Genomic DNA, 23,519 nt, shown 5'->3' on the forward strand with positions numbered 1-23,519 from the left:
CCAAACATTAACATGTAGCCTTGCATGCTGTACTCTTTCAGTAAACATGCAAAAAAAAATACATATTAAAAACTGAGGAGTCGGAGTCAAAGGATTTTTGTACCGACTCCACAGCCCTGTAGTATAACTGAATGGATATTTATTTATTATTTATTACATTTGTACCCCGCACTTTCCCACACATGGCAGGCTCAATGCGGCTTACAAAGTAACAATATAAAGAATTACAAAGTCGTAAGAAGAATATACAGTTTGTGGTAAACGCAAAACTAATGGGGCTAACGGATAAGTAAGTAAACATAGGAGGATTGTAAGTTCTTTGAGCAGGGACTGTCTTTCTTCTATGTTTGTGCAGCGCTGCGTATGCCTTGTAGCGCTATAGAAATGCTAAATAGTAGTAGTAGAGGAATTGGGTTCGGAAGTGGGAAAGAAAGCCATCAGATCAATATCACAACAAAAAGATTTTATTGAAGATACCGTGTATGAACAAATCGCCCAACACAGGCCGTGTTTCGCCCACCTAGGCGCACTGTCCAATATAAATTATATATATATATATATACACACACACACACACATGTACATAAAAGAGCATATATAAGAAAATCTCTCTATATAAAAGGCACCACCAACGTTCTATGAAGCCTCCAGCTGGAAGTGTGAAGGGGGAGAGATATCCGGTTTCCCCATGAGTGTCTGCCCCGCCCTCGCTCTCTATGTAACACAGTGAAGGAAAACACAGCAAAGCAGGAAATTAAATCGCTCTCTCTGTAACAGTGAAGGACTCTGAGGGGGGAGGGGAGAGAGGGCAGAGGGCAGGGACACACACACTCCCACATGCACAAACAAGAAAACCTTGCTAGCCCCCGTTTCATTTGCATCAGAAACGGGGCTTTTTTACTAGTATATATATAAAAAAAGTGTATGTAATGCAACAATTGTATGACAGTGCATATAAACATACATATAAAAGCATAATAAAATATGACATCACATAACAGCAAAGCAAGGGCACTGGTATAGGTTACGAACTTCAATACAAATATGTCTAAAATTTTTTATAAATGAGTTAATAAAAGGGCATATACCTAATTTGAAACCTTCGTAAAGAGGCAACTATAAAAAAGTGAACATGGACACAATCAATACTCTATGTTACCAAAAATGAAAAATGGGGTAGTATGTATTGAACTAAAAAAAAAAAAAAAAAAGAATTAAAAATAAATAAGGAAAAAGAAAAATTATATATATTTTCTTATATATTCTCCTTTTATGTACATATATTGGACAGTACGTAGCGATATGCTTATTCATGTAATTATTCTAGTATACTCTCTATGTATACTTAGTAATATTCCATATTTTATTATTTGTTTTTTGTCAATTTATATATTTGATATATTATGCTCGTACTAGTAAAAAAGCCCCGTTTCTGACACAAATGAAATGAGCGCAAGCAAGGTTTTCCTTGGAGTGTGTATGTTTGAGAGAGTGTATGTGAGAGTGACTGTGTGTGAGAGAGAGAGTGAATGTGTGTGTGTGAGAGAGAGAGAGAGAGTGTGAGTCTGAGTGCGAGTGTTGTCTGTGAGAATGAGAGTGTGTGCAAGTGTGTATGTGAGACACAATGTGAGAGCGGGGGGACGGGGTCCAGCGCCTATTTTGGTTGGTTTTGAGTGTGTGTGAATGACGGCTGCATTGGGGAGTGGAAACCAAGATTACCCAATGACAATCCAATTTATTGAGTGTCATTGCTCCGCCCTCGTCATCACGTTGTGACGCGGGGGCGGGGCAGACACTCGTGCGATCTTGCAACTACAAATTTAGAACGTTGGAGGTGCCTTTTATATATAGAGATGTGTGTTATATTTTATTTACTATGATCTATGATAATTATTATATATTTGTTCATTGTAGCCCCTCACACAGCTCTAGGTGGGCGAAACACGGCCTGTGTCAGGCGATTTGTTCATACACGGTATCTTCAATAAAATCTTTTTGTTGTGATATTGATCTGCTGGCTTTCTTTCCCATATTGGATTTTGCAGATCGTTTGCCTTGCCTTGTTTTTTGGGACCCTCATTATTGGGTTCGGAAGGAAATGTGCGTTGGGAGGTAGGCGTAGAAAGATGGAAAGGAATGGATATGGGATGGCAAAAGGATAATGGGAAACATGGTCAATGTATAACTATTGTCAATAAGAATCATGTGGACAAGCTTTGGTTAAGTTGGGTCGTTAGGGTAGGCTATCTTGAAGAGATGGGTCTTCAATGCTTTTCTGAAGGGCAAAAGGCCGTTAATGGTACAATATGCGATTTGAATGTCATACGAGAATCAAACATGACACCTAGAATTTTGATGGCATTCCTATAAGGGAGTAGCTGTCCACCGATAGGAGAGCTGACTAGGCAGTACTTTCTAGATAATCCCCCCACCCCTCCACCACAGTGACAGTCTTCCTGGCTACAGCTATCACCAGGGAATCCACTCTGGGATGATGCACCAACTGCAGGTGCAGATCAAGCTTCCCCAGAAACCAGCTGCACTGCAGAATCAAGGCTGTGAATTCCTATTCCTTAGTGCTATGCTTCAAGGGCCTTCCTTACTCTTTACAAAAGAGGCTTCCCAAGAGAAATATGATATCCTCCATACCCCCTAGTCCCATTCCAGGGAAACAGCAAAAGTGGGATCCTGAGAGTCCCCAAATGCTGGAAGTAACATGCCCAGCATTACCATAGTAGGACTCAAGCCAGAGAGGAGCTACTGAGGAAGTGGCTCTGGATCACCCAAACATCTGCAACAGCCCCACAAACTGCTGCTCTAGAGGGGAACACAAAGCAACAGGGACCTTGCAAGGCCTTTTTGCATTCAGAACCCCAAATGGCCCTCCCTGACTGGTGCACTGGAAACATGCAGTCAGTGAACAAAATGGCCACTGTTCCTGCCAATGGAAGAAGCATGGACAGCGCAGACATCACGGGCCCAGACTGCACTCAAGCCCACAACCTGTAAAACCTGTGATTCCACCAGCAATTCTGCCAACCCTCTAATGCTGGCAGGGTTAAAAGGTAGTTAACCATACTACCCATGAGGCAACCCTGAGAAAATCATGCATCACGAAAAACACCAAATGTGGCTCTCCTTGCTCCCCCACCCACAGGCCAATGCCCCCTTCAACCCTCCAAATCTCTCCTGAAATTGCTCCTCTGCTTGCTTCTCACTGCTGCTGCCTCTATTGCCCTGCAGCCTTTTCTTTCTTTTATTTCCTAATAAAACATTATTCCAGCATACGCAGACGAGGGAAGGGAACAGAAACAAAAGACCAAAGAACTCCGGGAAAGGAGGCAGAAGTGGGGCAGAAAAGCAAAGATATTTACCTGTAGCAGATATTCTCCGAGGACAGCTGGCTGATTGTTCTCACATGTAGGTCGATGTCCACGGCGGCCCAGGAATTGGACGGCATTTTGCAAGCAAAATATAAAATAAACTTTTGCCACAGTCTTCTGGTACGCGTGCAGCGCGCATGCACAGACTGATTTCCCACCCGTCGTGTGAGCGCATTCCCTCAGTTAAATCAAAAAGCATAAAGAGAAACAAATAACTCCAAAGGGGAGGTGGGCGGGTTTGTGAGAGCAATCAACCTGCTGTCCTCGGAGAATACCTGCGACAGGTAAGTATCTTCACTTTCTCCAAGGACAAGCAGGCTGCTTGTTCTCACATGTGGGGTATCCCTAGCAACCAGGCTCACTCAAAACAATGAACATTGGTCATGTGGGCCTCGCAATGGCGAGGACAGAACATAGATTGACCTGAAACCATAAACAACTAACAGAGTGCAGCCTGGAACAGAACAAAAATGGGTCTAGGGGGGTGGAGTTGGATTCTAAACCCCGAACAGATTCTGCAGTACCGACTACCCAAACCGACTGTTGCATCGGGTATCCTGCTGAAGGCAGTAGTGAGATGTGAATGTGTGGACTGATGACCACGTTGCAGCCTTGCAAATCTCTTCAATGGAGGCTGACTAAGTGAGCCACTGATGCAGCCATGGCTCTTACATTATGAGCCGTGACATGGCCGTCTAGAGTCAACCCAGCTTGGGCATAAGTGAAGGAAATGCAATCTGCTAGCCAATTGGAGACTGTGCGTTTTCAGACGGCGACTCCCCTCCTGTTGGGGTCGAAAAAACCAAACAACTGGGCGGACTATCTGAAGGGCTTTGTCTGCTCCACATAAAAGGCCAATGCTCTCTTGCAGTCCAAGGTGTGCAAATGGGTTTCGCCAGGGCGGGTATGAGGACGGGAAAAGCATGTTGGCAAGACAACTGACTGGTTCAGATGGAACTCCGACACCACCTTCGGCAGGAACTTAGGGTGCGTGCAGAGAACTACACTGTTGTGATGAAATTTGATATAAGGTGCATGTACTACCAAGGCCTGAAGCTCACTGACCCTACGAGCTGAAGTAACAGCCACCAAGAAAATGACCTTCCAGGTCAAGTACTTCAGATGGCAGGTATTCAGTGGCTCAAAAGGAGCTTTCATCAGCTGGGTGAGAACGACATTGAGATCCATGACACCTCCCATGGAGGTTTGACAGGGGGCTTTCACAAAAGCAAACCTCTCATGAAGTAAACAACCAAAGGCTGTCCAGAGATAGGCTTACCCTCTACACGGCGATGATAGGCACTAATCGCACTAAGATGAACCCTTAATGAGTTGGTTTTGAGACCAGACTCTGACAAATGTAGAAGGTACTCAAGCAGGGTCTGTGTAGCACAAGAAAGAGGATCTAGGGCCTTGCTGTCACACCAGACGGCAAACCTCCTCCATTTGAAAGAGTAACACCTCTTCGTGGAATCTTTTCTTGAAGCAAGCAAGATTCGGGAGACACCGTCTGAAAAGCCCAAGGAGGCGAATTCTAAGCTCTCAACATCCAGGCCGTGAAAGCCAGAGACTGGAGGTTGGGATGTAGAAGTGACACCTTGTTCTGGGTGATGAGGGTTGGAAAACATTCCACTCTCCACGGTTCTTCGGAGGACAACTCCAGAAGAAGAGGGAGCCAAATCTGACATGGCCAGAAGGGTGCAATCAGGATCATAGTTTCGCAGTCGTGCTTGAGTTTCAGCAAAGTCTTTCCTACTAGAGGTATGGGAGGATACACACACAGGCCTGTTCCCCAATGCAGGAGAAAAGCATCTGACGCTAGTCTGTCGTGGGCCTGAAGCCTGGAACAGAACCGAGGGACCTTGTGATTGATCTGAGTGTCAAAAAGATCCACCAAGGGGGTGCCCCACACTCGGCAGATCTTGCAGACTATGCCCATGATAAGTGACCACACGTGAGGTTGCATTATCCTGCTCAACTTGTCGGCCAGACTGTTGTTTACGCCTGCCAGATAAGTGGCTTGGAGAAACATGCCGTGATGGCGAGTCCAAAGCCACATCTGAACAGCTTCCTGACACAGAGGGCAAGTCTGCGCATCACTATACCTTGGGCAGCGATCCTGGATGCTACATCAAAAGTGTCAAACTTACCCCTGGCCAGGAATTTACGACACGCCTTCTGCTGCCTGACCACCTGGCGAAAAGGCTCGGCCTGCTCCGGACAGAGTGCAACAACCAAGCTGGACCTCACCGAGACCGCAAGTGGACGCTCGTCAAGAGCTTGTATGTTTGGATCTTGGCAGCGAGCATAGAAGCCTGATACGTCTTCTCCCAAAAGAGTCCAAGGTTCTAGATTCTCTGCCTAGGGGCGCCGAGGCATAGTCCCTAGTGCTTTTGGCTCTTTTGACGCGGAGTCCAACACCATGGAATTGTGAGGTAGCTGAGACCTCATCAATCCAAGCTCATCATGGATCAGATATTGGGATTGTTTTTTTTAAGGATCACGGGATTAGACAGAGGGAACGACCAGTTTCGCATAAGGACTTCCTTCAGTACATTATGCAAAGGAGCCGTTGCAGCCTCTCTAGGCGGAGAAGGATAATCCAGGACCTTGAGCATCTCAGCCCTGGGCTCCTCAACCTCCATAGGGAAGGGAATAGCCGCAGCCATTTCCTGGACAAAGGAGGTAAAGGATAGACTCTCCGGTGGAGAAAGTCTCCTTTCTGGTGGAGGGGAAGGTTCAGAGGGAATCCCATAGGATTCATCAGAAGAAAAGTACCTGGGATCTTCCTCTTCCTCCCACGAACGCTCCAAACTCCCCACAGCCCGGGGCCCGGACAGCCAGCGGGAACATCGGAGCCCGGGGAATGCGGAGAACCCACACGGATGCAGCCTGCTTGCACGTTGGAGCTTGAGGCGAGATCGGGTGAGTGGACTCCCCAACTAGGACCAACCCATACCATCGACCCAGAAACCCGATGAGAGCTGTTGCCATTAGGCTGCTTGCGATTCTGTTGCTTGTCTTATTTCACTGTTGTGTTTTGTTTCGTTTGTGTGCACTGGAGATGACGACTACACAGACCAGGAGACCTGATAAGAGCTGCTGCCGTTAGGCTGCATGCGATTCTGCTTGTTGTGCTGTTTGGCTTTGTTTTATTTTGCTTCGTTTTGTGTGCATTGGAGATGGCGGCTACACAGACCCGGAGACCTGATGAGAGCTGCTGCAGTTAAGCTGCCTGTGACTCTGCCTGCTTGTTTTTACTTTGCTTTGTTTCGTTTTACGTGCACTGGAGATGACAGCTACACAGACCTGGAGACCTGATGAGAGCTGCTGATGAGAGCTGCTGCCGCTAGGCTGCCTGCAATTCTGCTTGCTTGTTTTGTTTTACTCTATTTTGTTTTGTTTTGTTTCGTTTTGTGTGCACTGGCGATGACGGATACACAGAGCAACGGAAACAAAAAGGTCCCGATAAGAGAGGCTGCCGCTAGCTAGCTGTAATTTTGCTTGCTTGTTTTGTTTTATTTTATTTTGCTAATATGAATTAGATAGGCTGCCTGTGATTTCGCTTGTCTGCTTTGTTTTGCTGACCTGCTATAACGAACTAGACAGACTCACTTCCACTACAGCCTATTAAAACCTCCTTAAAATAGCTGACAGGATCACACGACCTGCTTCTAAACGAACTGGATGACGGTAGCTTATAAGTGAGACTCTCATCCTATGTACCTTATCTTATCGAATATGCTTAACTGTTAATATTGCTAATGCTAACACCAATTGACGATAAGATTGCTCAACAGAGATACTGCTTAAAACTAGTCACTCATTACTTATTTGTTAATAATGCTTGATGTTGACACTGCCTAATACGGACACTGCTTAATGTTCAGACGTAATCTCATTCACTAATTCCCTCAAGCACAACCAAACACCACGAACCACAACCAACATGAACATCAAAAAATTACTCATGATAGTTTACTTCCTTCCCCTAATCTACCATGCATGGACCACCCCCAATACAAACAACAATCTACCCACAATACACAAACTCTACAGACAACCTAGTTACTACTCATCAGACCAAAAGCATAACAATCAACTAAAAGGAAGAACAAGCACACATGGAAATAATCAACAAGAAAGGAAAAAAGGAAACAACAAAACCAGGAGTGGAGGAGTAGCCTAGTGGTTAGGGTGGTGGACTTTGGTCCTGGGGAACTGAGGAACTGCGTTCGATTCCCACTTCAGGCACAGGCAGCTCCTTGTGACTCTGGGCAAATCACTTAACCCTCCATTGCCCCATGTAAGCCGCATTGAGCCTGCCATGAGTGGGAAAGTGCGGGGTACAAATGTAACAAAAATTAAAAAAAAAATAATAAAATAGGCAATTAATAAAAATCAACGCATCTACACCCCAAACTAATCCTTACCATTCAATCCAACTGGGGTACATAAACGCCAGATCAGTAGTAAATAAAACAGAGACTATAACAGACTGGATTACTACAGACAATCTTGATCTTCTATTCATCACTGAAACCTGGATCCATGACCTTAAAGACCCCATAATCTTAGATCTATGCCCGCCAGGATACAAAATCATCCACTGGACAAGAAATGGAAAAAGAGGAGGTGGAATAGCCATAATATACAAATCCAAGTTCACCATCACAACCACAGCTGAATCCATTCTACCATAACTTGAAATCGCCTTGGTAAGAATCAATCACCCAAACCTGCAAGAACACCTCAACGCAATCCTACTCTACAGACCGCCAGGCAACTGGCAAGACTCACAAATACACTTTATGGACTTCATCTCGAATACTTGTGTTTCTACCTCAAACCTTATCATAATAGGAGATATCAATCTGCACCTTGAAGATTTCACCCTAACAAGCACCAAAGAATGCAAAGAGTTCCTACAACTATGGGATCTTCATGCACCAAATACACAACCAACACACATAAAAGGACACACACTAGACATTATCACACACAAATTCGATACAAACTCAAACTTTATACTAACAGATACAAGATGGACACCCGCACAGTGGTCAGATCACTATAAAGCATACATCTTCCTCCAATGGCGAACGAAAGACACAATTAAAAAACAAGAACGAAAAACTTACATCACGAGAGGAAAAATAGACCCGGTAACTTTCTGGCAACAGATCTACCACAACGGATGGACAACAAAAGCAGACACAAACCAATTCCTCCTAGACAGGGACGACAGATGCAAAACAGTACTAGACAATATTGCCCCAACTCAAACCAGAACCTCACATAGGAAGAACTCAACACCATGGTTCAATGAAGAACTGAAAAAAAAACCTCAAAACACAAGTAAGAAGGTTAGAACGTACGTGCAAAAAAAAAAGAAAGATGACCCAACACTTAACGCCTGGAAACTCCAAAGAAAATATAAATATACCATAAGGCAAACTAAAAGATTATTTTATAAAAACGAAATCGGATCGAACTACAAAGACACACACAAACTCTTCCAACTCGTGAATAAATTACTAGATACCATACCAATCACAACCAACAACAAAGATACACCAGGAGCAGACAATCTCGCGAAATACTTCAAAGAGAAAATCGTACAACTGCGACTTAAAATACCAGTCAACACCAACGATTACGCTGGACTCCTTGACTGTCTAGATCCAGACCCTGGTATATACCCAGCAGACAGAACCTGGACCAACTTCGAGATACAATCAGAGGATCTTATATCCCAAACGCTCAAAAGATTTGCCAAATCTCACTGCAAATTGGATATATGCCCAAATAACCTTATGACATCTGCCCCTCATCAATTCATAACAGACCTCACGAATCAGGTAAACTATATGCTACAAATTGGACTCTTTCCGAAGGAAAAAGGAAACATACTACTCACTCCTATACTCAAAGACGCAAAGAAAAGTGCCAGTGAACTAACCAATTACAGACCAGTAGCATCCATACCCTTAATAACCAAGCTAACAGAAGGGATGGTAACCAAACAACTCACAAATTATTTAAACAAATTCTCAATACTACACGACTCCCAATCAGGATTTCGGTTGAACCACAGCATGGAAACAGTACTAGTCACTCTCATGAATAAATTTAAACAAATGATTGCAACTGGCAAGAACATACTACTGCTACAATTCGACATGTCTAGCGCCTTCGATATGGTTGATCATGGAATACTATTACATATCCTCGAATATTTTGGAATCAGAGGAAATGTTCTCAACTGGTTCAAGGGGTTCCTAACCACACGATCATACCAAGTGACATCTAATTCGACCACATCAGCTACATGGATACCTGAATGTGGAGTTCCATAGGGATCTCCCCTCTCACCGACTTTATTCAACTTGATGATGATACCCTGACGAAACTATTATCAAACCAAAACCTTAACCCGTACATTTACGCAGACGACGTAACGATCTATATTCCATTTAAACAAGATCTAAAGAAAATCTCTAATGACATCAACCAAAGCCTACACATCATGCACACATGGTCGGACGCATTCAAGTTGAAACTCAACGCAGAGAAAACCCAATGCCTAGTACTCACCTCGCAATACAACACGAACAAATTCACCACCATTGACACACCAAAATTGAATCTTCCAATTTCGGACACCCTAAAAATTCTTGGAGTTACCATTGATCGACACCTAACGCTTGAGAGTCACGCGAAAAACACAACCAAGATGATGTTCCACTCAATGTGGAAACTAAAAAGAATAAAACCTTTCTTCCCAAGAACTGTCTTCCGAAACCTGGTACAATCAATAGTACTCAGTCACCTAGATTACTGCAACACACTCTATGCCGGCTGCAAAGAGCAAATAATCACAAAATTATTCACGGAGACGCACCAGCCTACATGTCAGACCTGATAGACTTACCACCCAGGAATGCTAAAAAATCATCCCGTTCATTCCTTAATCTTCACTTCCCAAATTGTTATTATTTTTTTATTTATCATTTTACTTAATTACATTCACATTTATCACATAAATGTAAGGAAAAACAGAAATTAATATAAGGAAAAAGAAAAAACATTTTCTCTCAACAATATATATAATTGTCCACAATTGGGGGATCCAAGATCAGGAAAACAATCTCAAAGAAACATGTTTAATAGTAGTAGTAGTAGTAAAGAAAATAAGAAAAACACCAAGTGATTAATCTTACAAATTCATATTTTCTGAGGGAGGAAGGTTAATCGGTAATTGCACCCGGTACAGTGGTAACTAAAGGAATTTGCTGCAGAGGGTTCTTCATCTGTTCTTTTAACTCCACAAACTCTTGTAATTTCTTGGGTTCAACAAATAAGTAATAAGGAAATAAAACACTTACAAGGGAATCGCTCTAGGAGCGATTCCCTTGATATATCAGGAAATATATTTATCTTTGAACCCAAAAAACTATCAGCCATGTATCAGAAATACAATTTCAAAACATTGTTCTTATCAAAATCAAAGGCAAAAGTCACTAGTAATATAACTCTCTATATAGGGTATATTAGGAAGATTTATCATTCTCAAGTTATTTTTCCTTAATTGGGTCTCCAGAAGTTCCACTTTTTTACAAGAAACATGACTGTCCTTCATTACCAGATTAACTGATTTTCGTAGAGAAACCATTTCCGTAATCAAAGTCTCTATTTTTATATCTTGGACTTCCACTTTGTTAGATAAGTATTGAGATAATCACATATTTATTCCTGAAAATTTTTTGACATCTGAAGAAGAGAATTCTCCAAAGACAAGCAGGCTGATATTCTCACAAGTGGGTGACGCCACGTCGGCCCCGGAGGACTTTAAAGCAAAATCTCAAAATCTCTTTACGGCGTTCCGACGCGCGAGCGATCGCACTGCGCATGCGCGCACACCTCCTCCCGCTCGCCGTGCGGACACGCCCCTCAGTTTTTCTTTTTCCGCGTCTGAGGAGACACGGAGTTCGTTAGGGCTTCGTGTTTTCTTCAGGTCTTCGGAGTTAAATCTCTTTTTTATTTTTTTTTTACTTGTACTTTTCATGGCAGGCTCATTGTGGCTTATATATACAGGTATTTTTTGTGTACCTGAGGCAAGAAAAAATTTAAGTAATTGCCAGAGTCACAAGGGGCTGTGCCTGAACAAAGCATATAAGCTTTTCTTTTCTTTTTTCTTGATAGTGCTGGTATATTGTTATCTGTGGGCTCTCTCTAGCCAGCAAACTAAACAAGCCCACATTTTTATGATCCATTTATTAAAACTTTACAAACGGCTCTCCAGAGCTGTGACAGCCTGCTCCAGCACACCACTGTCTTTAAGCCCCATAAAAGGTGTATGTCACAGGAAAAACCAGGAACCTAAGCAGGTGCATCCCTGGTCAGCCACTGAATGGGCAACCTGGTGACACAAATATCAGTGGTGTAACCTTTGAAGTGAGTCTCCACCCGCCTCGGCGCCTCCTGCTCTGCAGGTCATTCGGGCGCATCGGAGGATGTGTCTTGGGCCGGATCATCTCCCTGTGAAGCGCAAGTAGTGTCTCAAAGAAACGAGACGTATTCTACTCTGCCAGGGATGCCCAAAGGAGATCATTCTGGAGTCCGACAGAGACCGATGCACGCTGGGTATAGTTATGCATCGAATAGGTCTCCACCTGCCTCGGCGCCTCCTGCTTGGCAGGTCATTCGGGCGCATCGGCGGATGTGTCTTGGGCCGGATCATCTCCCTGTGAAGCGCAAGTAGTGTCTCAAAGTAACGAGACGTATTCTACTCTGCCAGGGATGCCCAAAGGAGATGCCCAGAGCTTTGCTCCCTCGGTTATGGAGGTATCCGGGCTTCAGACATCAGTCGGTGCCGAGAGCGTTGCTCCCTCTGTTATGGAGGTATCCTGGCATTGGACGTCGATGCACCGGTACGTCGGTACCAGGTATCATCGGTACCATGGGTCCCGTCGGCACCGGGTATCATCGGTACCATGGGTGCCGTCGATGCCGAGTGTCATCGGTGCCATGGGTGCTGTCGGTACCGGGTATCATCGGTGCCATGAGTGCCGTCGGTACCGAGTATCATCGGTGCCATGGGTACTGTCGGTACCGAATATCATCGGTGCGTCGGTACCGAGGAGTATCGATACCAGGAACATTGGTACCATGGTCGGTGTCATGGGTCCCGTCGGTACCGGGTATCATCGGTACCATGGGTCCCGTCGGCACCGGGTATCATCGGTACCATGGGTGCCGTCGATGCCGAGTGTCATCAGTGTCATGGCTGCTGTCGGTACCGGGTATCATCGATGCCATGAGTGCCGTCGGTACCGAGTATCATCGGTGCCATGGGTACTGTCGGTACCGAATATCATCGGTGCGTCGGTACCGAGGAGTGTCGATGCCAACTACATTGGTACCATGGTCGGTGTCATGAGTCCCGTCGGTACCGGGTATCATCGGTACCATGGGTCCCGTCGGCACCGGGTATCAATCGGTACCATGGGTGCCGTTGATGCCGAGTGTCATCGGTGCCATGGGTGCTGTCGGTACCGGGAATCATGGGCACCATCGGCACCAGGTATCATGGGCACCATCGACTATCGGTACCAGGTATCATCGCCCATCGGTACCGAGTATCATGACAGATATCATGACCAGGTACCATCGGTGCCATGGGTGCCATTGGTACCAGGTGTCATGAGCACCGTCGGTGCCATGCGTACCATCGGTACCGTCGGTGCTGTTGGTGTCGGATATCAGGGGTACCATTGGTACCACATGTCATGGTTACCATCGGTACCAGGTATCATAGGTTCCATCGATACCAGATACCATGACTATCATCGGTACCAAGTACCAGTATCATCGGTACCGTCGGTGCCATGGTCTTGCAGTCTGGTTTCGATTCCCATTGCATTTCCAGACTTTGTCCTTGGCTTCGGGACCATGGGTACCATTGGATGCCATGGGTGCTACCGCCTCCTGCGGCATCTGGCTTTTCACCTGGTCTCCTTCACTGATGCTGCCTCTGGTATGGGTGTTCGCACCCTACTGGGGCAACTTCTCGACCCATAGTAGCCTCCATATCGGACGTGTTTGGATCTGAGCTGCTCTGTTTGAGTAGTTAGTTCAGTTCAATGATGGTCATCTGACATTACAGAGGAGATTGTGAATCCCAATGCCCAGATGCTAGAGGTCCTGGACTACTATCTTCACCTGAGTCTTCTGCACTCAGAACAGATAGGAGTTCTAAGAACTTACTTTGGCGCCCCCGGGGCCAGAGCATACATCCTTAGCCTCTTTTGGAGAATGGCGTACCAGGCTGGCATGATCGCATCCCAAATCAAGTCTTGTCAGATCTTTACGAGCATTTCCACCGGAGTAGGCTAGACCTTTTCACCAAGTGGTCAGGTAGCACACGGTGTGTCGCAGGTTCCTGTCCAAGGGCATTTTCGACACTTGTAATGTAACACCTAGATTTCTGCTCTAGGTACAGTGATGCGCAGACTCTCATGACTGTGTGCCTCTCTCCTGGAGGAGGAGACTCAGCAGAAAACTGTAGATATGCTGTACATACACTTCCTCATCTTGGAAGTTCTTTAGAGAGAGGAGTAGTTTTCCTTGTGCCTTAAGGGGTCGTACCTATACTCCTACTTCTCGACAGCCGGTTCGGGCTATGCCTCAGCACGCTCGTTCTAGTCAGCGGCGTGCACCTAATCAGGCCCCTGCAGCTATTCCCCAGGAAACAGAGGGGTTTTTGACTGGCTCCAATTCAGTATAGCCATTCTCAATCTGGAATCAAACCCTCCACATTGTTCATTGGAAGCTTAATCCTTTAGCTTCCATCAAAAGTGAGTACTTGCAGAGGAACTCTCTGTTTTTCTCAGCGCCAATGCAGTCGAGCCCGTTCCACCAGGGCAAGAAGGGTTGAGATTCTATTCCAGGTCTTTCTTTGTGGGTTGCGTCCCATCATAGACATAAGGGGCCTAAACAGATTTGGTTCAGGATGCTTTCCCTGGGCATCCTTCTTCCCATACTTCAGGAAAACGATTGGTTATGCTCTCTGGATTTACAGGATACTTATACTCTCTTTGCATCCAGAGTATGTTTTTTTCCTAGTGCCTGGCTGTTGTTGCAGCGTATCTTCATGGACTGGGAGTGCATGTGTTCCCTTAACACGATGATTGCCCGTCTCAACAGATTACAGCACAGTACATATTGAGACTTCTAGACACATGGCTTCCGCAGTTCATGTAACTCCCATGGCACTTTTGCACATGACATCCGCTCAGTGCATCCTAGCTTCCCAGTGGTATCAAGTTTAGGGTATCTAGAGGATGTAACCCGACTGTTCGCCAGTCTTCGGTATTCCCCTCAGAGGTGGTTAATTCTCTCTATTTTGATTCTGAGGCATCTTACTCAGTCAAAAGCTGCTGACGAAGGTTGCATCCCTCCTGGCTATCCAACCAAATTATTTTAATTCAACAAACAATCGGGTTGTGATGTACTCGATAACAAAGGAGTACTGGATCTTGCCCTCTGAGTTAGGATGCCATGCAGATGTAGCGGTGGGACCGCAATGCGGCATGTTTTCTCCAAGCCACTTATCTAATTGGCGTAAACAGCAGTCTGGCCGACAGGCTGAGCAGGATAATGCTACAGTTGAGCATGCCTATAGTTCGAAAGACCCCTCAGTGGATCTTTTTGCTACTTAGTCCAATCGCAAAGTCCCTCAGTTCTGTTCCAGGCTGCAGGTTCACGGCAGGCTACCATCGGATGCCTTTCTCCTTCTTTGGGAGACAGGTTTTCCGTATGCGTATCCTCCCATACATCTGGTGGAAAAGACTTTGCTGTTTCTCAAGCAAGATTGTGGAGCCATGATTCGGATTGCTCTTTTCTAGCTGCGTCAGATAGGATTCCCTCTTCTTCTGGAGTTGGAATGTTTTCCAGCTCTCATTACGCAGAACGAGGGGGCACTTCTACATCCCAACCTCCAATCTCTGGCTCACACGGTCTGGATGTTGAGAGTGGGGTTTCGTTGAGTTTCCAGAGTGTCTCCCGACTCTTGCTTGCTTTCAGAAAAGATTTCACAAAGAGGTGTTATTCTTTTTCATGGAAGAGGTTTGCCGTCTAGTGTGACAGCAAGGCCCTAGATCCTGCATCTTGTCTTATACAGACCTTGCTTGAGTTCTTTCTACACCTGTCTGAGTCTGGTCTCAAGACCAACTCTGTCAGTATTCATCTTTGTGCAATAGAGCTTATCATCAACGTGTGAAAGGTCAGCCTTTAGCTGTCCACTTCACGAGAGGTTTATCTCTCCCCCAATATTGAGAGAATTCCTTGTATGTGTCTAGGGGAGATTATTTCTGTTGGGCTTAGCACCCACAATAATTTTGACAGTTGGCTCTTATGCTTCGGTCAGAGTTCCTATCACTCCTTATCCAGTATCTTGGGGTCCCAATGTCGTTTTCATCCAGCTGCTGCAAGCTCAATTCGGGCCACTGGATTCCTGCCATCTGAAGTATTGGACCTGGAAGGTCGTTTTCCTTAGTGGCTGTTCCTCAACTCGTAAGGTCGGTGAGCTTCGGTCTCTAGTAGCTCAAGCGCCTTACCTTACTTCTCATCTTAACAGAGTAGTTCTCTGCATGCAGACAAAGCTCTTACTGGCGCTGGTATCAGAGTACCAGCTGATCCAGTCAGTTGCCTTGCCAACATTCTTTCTCCCTCATCTTGCAAACCCTGGCAAAAGCAAGCTCCGCACTTTTTGCGTGGAGCAGACGAGCTCCCTCGGACGGTCCGCCCAGTTGTTTATTTCTTTTAATGCCAGTTGCTGTCGGAAACTGCATAATTTCTTCTTGGATAGCAGAGTGCATCTCCTTCATTTTTGTCCAAGCTGGACTGACTCTAGAAGGCCATGTCACGGCTCACAAAATTAGAGCCATGGCTAAGTCGGTGGCTCATCTAAGATCAGTCACTATTGAAGAGATCTGCAAAGCTGCGGTGTGGTCATCAGTCCACACATTTTCATCTTACTACTGCCTTCAGCAATAGCCGACTCGTCAGTCGGTTTGGGCAGTCGGGGCTGCAGAACTTCTTTGGGGTTTAGAATCCAACTCCAACCCTCCTAAGCCCATTTTTGTTCTGTTCCAGGCTACACTCATTTAGATATTTCTTCTTTTCAGGTCAATTTTATTCTGGCCTCGCCGTTGCGAGACTCAATTGACCACTGTTTGTTGTGTTGTGTAAGCCTGGAAGCTAGGGATACCCCACTTGTGAGAATATCAGCCTGCTTGTCTTTGGAGAAAGAGTAGTTACTTACCTGTAACAGGTGTTCTCCGAAGACAGCAGGCTGCATATTCTCACAAACCCTCCCACCTTCCCCTTTTGGAGTTGTCTCCTCCATCTTTTGGATTTAACTGAGGGGCGTGTCCGCACGGCGAGCGGGAGGAGGTGTGCGCGCATGCGCAGTGCGATCGCTCGCGCGTCGGAACGCCGTAAAGAGATTTTGAGATTTTGCTTTAAAGTCCTCCGGGGCCGACGTGGCGTCACCCACTTGTGAGAATATGCAGCCTGCTGTCTTCGGAGAACACCTGTTACAGGTAAGTAACTACTCTTTATTCACACTCTGCAGCACTTCCCATAGTGCGTCCATTATGACATTTTTTGGCTTCACCAAGTCCAATTTCTCCACAGAAACCGCTCCAGATATCTTCGGGGGGAAGAGCTCACTCTCCAATCCCCCAGTTGGTTTATTATCCGGAGTCAATGCTGCGCCAGGACCTCCTCGGATCGCGTGAGAATCCTAACCCACTTCGGGCATTTCCACTGTCGACCTCCATAGCGAAGCGTTACTGTTTCCGGGTCTTGGAGAGGTCATGCCAACAGGAGGACTCAAAGTCACTCTCTCTCCACTGAGATTCGGTGATAAAGCCTTGCTGTCCCCGAAGCAGGAACCGATATCCCCGACGTTATGACCCCGAATCTCTCCAAAGTAGACTGAGAAGTGGTGGGAACGCCAGCCATGTTCGAGGAAGACAACACCACGGCTTTGCCTTTTTTCTTCCCCATTCTCTGGGGAGTGCACCTACGTCCTCAGGTATTCTGGTGTAAAACGGGAACTCAACTAACGATCTATGAACAGGCCAACTTCCGAAGTCTACTGAAGACCCATCTCTTCAACAAGGCATACAAAAAGGATCAACAAATATGAACTCCTGTACACATATCCAGAACCGCCCTTACAATATTTGCTGCCAAACCACTATCATATTTTTTTCACTATTACTAAATGCACATTTTCTATATAATTCTTAAATATTTCTTACTATGATTGCTTGCTAAAATACTATCATGTTTTATGATTATGTTACCCAAAATCCTTCTGTTATTACTAAACGTATACTTTCTCATGTATTCTCACTATTCATGATGTATTGTAAGCCATATTGAGCCTGCAAAGAGGTGGGAAAATGTGGGATACAAATGCAACAAATAAAAATAAATGTCATCACCATGGAAAGCAGACTGCGGATCACCACTATCACCGATCCTCTTCAACCTAACGATGACCCCACTAGCCAAGTCCTTATCCAACCATGGCCTTAACCCTTTCATCTATGCAGACAATGTCACAATATACATTCCTTACAAATCTAAACTGACAGAAATCACCAACGAAATCAAGATCACCGTGAACATCATGGACTCTTGGGCAAAAGCATTCCAACTAAAACTCAAAGAAAAAACACACAGTCTCATCCTCTCATCCCAACACAATGCAGACAACCCCACAATTATCAGCACTCCAGATTACACCCTCCCTATCTCAGTTTTTTTTAAAAGTTCAGACCGCTCAAAACACGGCAGCTAGGCTTATCTTCGGAAAAACACAATTTGAAAGCGCAAAACCCTTCAGCGAAAAACTACACTGGCTCCCAATCAAAGAACGCATTGCTTTCAAAATCTGCACTCTGGTCCACAAAATTATCTATGGTGAAGCCCCGGGATACATGACAGATTTAATCGACCTACCAACTAGAAACACATCCGAATCAACACGAACATACCTACATCTGCACTACCCAAGCTGCAAAGGACTCAAATACAAATCAACTTACGCATCCAGTCTCTCCTACATAAGCACACAACTGTGAAACGCATTACCTTGAAAACTACGTACGACCACCTAAACCTCCGGAAAAAAACTAAAAGCTAACCTGTTTAAAAAGGCATACCCTACCAATCCAACATAAATGACTGATCTGTTCAACACAACAAAACTAAAGTACGTAATGGACATAACACAACTCTTCCGTTGTATGATTCCCTAATGTGGCTGTGCCACATGAACTTTATCTTACCACATCACTTTGTATTTGTTTACACCGGAGTCTCCAAACACCTCTCCGGTACTATGTAAGCCATATTGAGCTTACAAATTGGTGGAAAAATGTGGGATACAAATGCAACAAATAATAATAATAAGCTTCAGTATCGGACAAGACATCCCCTCAAAGCAGTCTGAAACTGAGCCTGCCTCGATGCTGAGGAACGACGTCCTTGACTGCGGTGCCGAGAAGTCGACGCCCGCCTGGGCTTTGGTGAAGCTTCCTCCACTGACGTCGAATGGGAGTCGACCTGGGTGGCAGCCGACTCCGATGCCGCAGGCAGCACCAAGGTCGGGGACCTCACCACAGGCAAAGGGCCAGATGCCGCTGCAGCAGACGGTGCAGAACGCACAAACATCCCCAACACCGAAGCAGACTGGCACAGCAATCCTTTCAGATGAGGGAACGCGCTCACGCGATGGGCAGGAAATCAGTCCGTGCACGCACGCCACAAGACTCTGGCAAAACTTTTTAAATATTTTGCTTGTAAAATGCCGCCCCATTCCTGGGCCGACACGGACGTCAACCCACATCTGAGAACAAGCAGCCTGCTTCTTCTCGGAGAACCAGAAGACTCCTAAGGACCATTACTTACCACCTCAGCAGTGGTCCCCGCAGGACCACACTGCCACAGGTCCAACAGGACTTGAACCCCACCGCTCAGAGTCCAGGGGATGGGGGGGGGGGGCATGGATTATTCATCCAGCCAGCAGTGGCCCCAGAGGACCACTGCCAGACTGATCTCACCAAGCCAAAAACCATGCTCTTCATCGTGCTCAATCAGGACAAAGGTCCACAGACTGATACATGGCTAGCAGGCTCAACCACATCCTGCACCCCAGGAAGCCAGGCCTCAAGAAAAATCCTATTCAACCAGTCCACTGCGCACCATTTGCTGGAGGCAGAGAAATATTGGCAAGTTCCAGGATTGCACCAATCCTTATACTGGTGATGTCAACACTGAAGTCACTGTTTTCTGCCTCCATCTACTGGTTGGGAAGTACAACCCACTTGCCTGGTCATATCTATAGCAGGAATGCCCCTTTTCTGTGCAAGTAAATTTCAGCTACTTAAAATCTACATTGAGCACACAGGGCCAAGTGATCCCTGTAACTCCTTTTTGTCCAAAAACCTTTATAGTGCTTTTGAAATCTCTCTCTCTCTTTCTGCATTGTATATAATCACCAAATTAGTGTCATCATATTCTCAGGAGTGAGGTGGGGGCAATGGGCTTTCACTTTTCTTCTTCAACCAGTGAGGAGAATCCTTCAATTTTTTTTAAGAGTGTTATTCCTGATAGGAATCTCTTTCTTTCTTCCCAGAATTACCAGTGTCAAATCTTGAATACTAACAATGACGTTGCTCTGCCTTGCATTGAAAGAATAGTTGCTGGTAAGTAGTAGATCTTTGTGGACAGTGAAAATAGCCATGGATTTGATTTTTTTTTAAGAACATTTCCCTAGACTGTGCACCATAGTTCATTTCTTCTAGAAATCCTGGATTCCCCTCCACAGCTACAATCTACTCTGCTGTAGTGTTTCTCTGATTTTCTCTCTATTAGAAGACCCTCTTCCAGCAAGTCATGTCCCCCTGCCTAGAATTTTCTTTTTGGTTTCTGTTTACAGTAAGCAGCGTGGCAAAGCCCAAAGTCTTGACTGCTCATTCCACCCTGAAATTTATTCCGGAGGGGTTGCTGATCTATTGCAAGGATTTCCGTATCATGCGCTTCCATTTTAATGACAGTGGGTTGGAGCCGCAAGCGTTAAGGGTGAGAGACACCATAGCAAACAACTACATGCTACAACTATAGAAGCTGCATACATATTCCAAGCATTTTTGCTATTTTATTTTTTTGGCAGAATTACTGTGGCAGCTTCATTTGTTAATCATGTCTTCCAGATAACAATGGCTATTGTACAAGCACACCAAGACTTTGGCAGGATGGCACACTATGAGAATGCAGCTCTCCAAGATGTGCGTAAGTGGTTGGTTTTACTATGAGTGTAAGGAGATTTGAACTGAGAGAGAAAACCAGTCAAATACAGTGCTACATCAACCATGCAACTAGAAAAAGCTACAGTAATGATATGATACAATTACAGAGAGACATAGGAAGATATAGTACTACAGAATAGAACTAGAATAGAAGAAAACATAGTATTGCAACAATAATGTAACCAAAGGGAATTCCAAAATATAGTGCTATAGCAATGTAAATAGAGCACGAGTCACAGGAAAATATAGTGCTACAATGAAGAATGTAACAGCAGAGAGAGAGAGGAGAGAATATAGTACTTCAGTAGTAATATGGCTAGAAAAAAAAAGTACAGTGAAACAATATAACCATTGCAGAAACATTACATTTAGTGCTACACAGTAATATTGTAACTAGAGAAAGACATTCTACAATCAGAGTTTTAAAAAAAAATCCTGTTTCTATGACCCAGGAAAGGCTGCTAGAACTAATATATGTATTTTGGAATTTCAGAGAATGGGCAGGTCAGGGGCAAAATGCAGAAGGAGTTTCCCACAATATTTTTCAACTCCTCCCTGGACTGGGAAAGTGAGCTGAGACGTACTGGGGCCTCAAATTGGCGGGTTAGCCCCATCAACGAAAGATTTGACATGTCCACCAGGTAATGATGGTTGAAAGCAGGCCTGGAAGAAGGCCACGCCCATTGTTAGTGGGGACATTTGGTATGACTGTGTGAAAGTCCCAGCATTTAGTTTAGTGCTACTCCAAAGTAGTAAATAAATCAAGGGGTTCAAGTTTACTTTATCTCACTAACATCTGCAAGGCAGGAAAAGAGCTTAACGTTCCCTTTAACTAAAACAAAATAGAGTACTGGTCCACTGGATCAGTGGTAGTCTTGCAGGGGGATCCAGTTTAGATCCTTGGGCACTCAGGAAATGGGATGATGCAGAAACAACATATCCTGTTGTCACTAATTAGGAATACGCTATTACAATAAACTTCTTGTGATTCCTTGAATTTTCTCATTCAGCCTTCCTAAATACCTCACGGTCCCAAGCAGGCTTCTAGACACAGAGCTGAAGAGAACATTTGCACATTTCAGCGAGGGTCGGATTCCGGTAAGTGTACTGTCTGGGAACTATGAAGAAAAGGCTATGCTTAGGCAGTAGAGAGGGCTGTGCCTGAAAGAAAAGGCGACATCATGTCCAGGTGCTAGAAGAAATGTTAGAAAGCAAATAGAATATTAGGTATTATTAGGAAAGGAATGGAAAACAAAAATGAGGATGTTATAATGCCTTTGTATCGCTCCATGTTGCGACCGCACCTTGAATACTGTGTTCAATTCTGGTCGCAGCATCTCAAAAAAGATATAGTAGAATTTGAAAAAGTACAGAGAAGGGCGACAAAAATGATAAAGTGGATGGGACGACTTCCCTATGAGGAAAGGCTAAAGCGGCTAGGGCTCTTCAGCTTGGAGAAAAGGCGGCTGAGGGGAGATATGATAAAGGTCTATAAAATAATGAGTGGAGTTGAATGGGTAGATGTGAAGCGTCTGTTTATGCTTTCCAAAAATACTAGGACTAGGGGGCATGTGATGAAGCTACAATGCAGTAAATTTAAAACGAATCTGAGAAAAGATTTCTTCAGTCAACATGTAATTAAACTCTGGAATTCGTTGCCAAAGAATGTGGTAAAGGTGGTTAGCTTAGCGGAATTTTAAAAAGGTTTGGACAGCTTCCTAAAGGAAAAGTCCATAGACCATTATTAAATGGACTTGGGAAAAATCCACTATTTCTGGGATAAGCAGTATAGAATGCTTTGTACTTTTTTGGCATCTTGCCAGGTATTTCTGACCTGGATTGGCCACTGCTGGAAACAGGATGCTGGGCTTGATGGACCTTTGGTCTTTCCAAGTATGGCAATACTTATGTACTTATGTACAACATGAGCACTTCAAGAATAATATGCTAGGACTCTGAGGGGCTATGCCCAGGACAGGGGAGAGGGTTATGCTTGGGCACTGTGAGGGGGCTGTATCCACAGTTGAAAGCTTCTCATGCAGGGGTGCTTTATTCCTTCCAGAGGTTGTGCTGGCACCATCCCTGTGGCAGTGATCTGCTTCGAGTAGCTGGTTTCCAGCCCGATACAGACCCAGAAAAAGAAGATGTCAGGTACACAGCTGGTGTGGTCAGTATGAAAATGGGACGAGAGTCACTGTGAATAAGGCCAACAATTTTACTAAACAACAAGCAAACTCCTTGGCACCCTTTGCCATTTCTCTATGCCACAACTTTGTAATAGCAGGCAGGAAACTGGCAAAGCAATTCAGCATCACCATTTTAATCTGTTTTGTGAAAAATGTTGCCGATTGCTTTATCTGGGGGAAAATGATGGATGTCCTTAATTATATAGAACCGAACATATATAATTATATAGACACATCTCCAACATGGCAGGAGTTTTGCTCAGAATTTGATCCTCATTATCATGTATTCTACATTCCGACTTTCAGATGTGGCAGGTTTTTGTATCATGGCAGTATGCTTCCTCTACCCTACCCTTGGTGCCACTTGACTCAAAGTAGCATTAAAACTTTACCAGTGACTACCTTGTCTACTTCTCTCGAAATGTCATTGCTATTTTGAGCACCTCCTGACCAAATGGCATTGCAGCTTAGTTATACTGCAGTATCTAAAGGATTATCAAGATCTTGGGCAACCAAGGTCTGTGTCATGGGCCAAGAACTTTCAGACCGAAATTTCTCAT

General features: G+C 44.8%; 1 protein-coding gene across 4 annotated transcripts in view; it reads left to right on the forward strand.

Annotated features, from left to right (window-relative positions):
• Positions 1-23,519, forward strand: part of MTMR11 (myotubularin related protein 11) — a 149,411-nt gene that overhangs the window by 95,300 nt on the left and 30,592 nt on the right. For all 4 annotated transcript variants that reach the window (XM_030186967.1, XM_030186971.1, XM_030186969.1 and 1 more), the window contains 6 exons: positions 20,101-20,170; positions 20,404-20,546; positions 20,678-20,756; positions 21,267-21,414; positions 21,784-21,871; positions 22,836-22,924. In XM_030186967.1, coding sequence (XP_030042827.1) covers positions 20,101-20,170; positions 20,404-20,546; positions 20,678-20,756; positions 21,267-21,414; positions 21,784-21,871; positions 22,836-22,924 — 617 coding nt within the window. The remainder of the gene's footprint in view (positions 1-20,100; positions 20,171-20,403; positions 20,547-20,677; positions 20,757-21,266; positions 21,415-21,783; positions 21,872-22,835; positions 22,925-23,519) is intronic.

This window comes from Microcaecilia unicolor, chromosome 14 (assembly GCF_901765095.1).
Source record: "Microcaecilia unicolor chromosome 14, aMicUni1.1, whole genome shotgun sequence".
Classification (NCBI taxonomy): domain Eukaryota; kingdom Metazoa; phylum Chordata; class Amphibia; order Gymnophiona; family Siphonopidae; genus Microcaecilia; species Microcaecilia unicolor.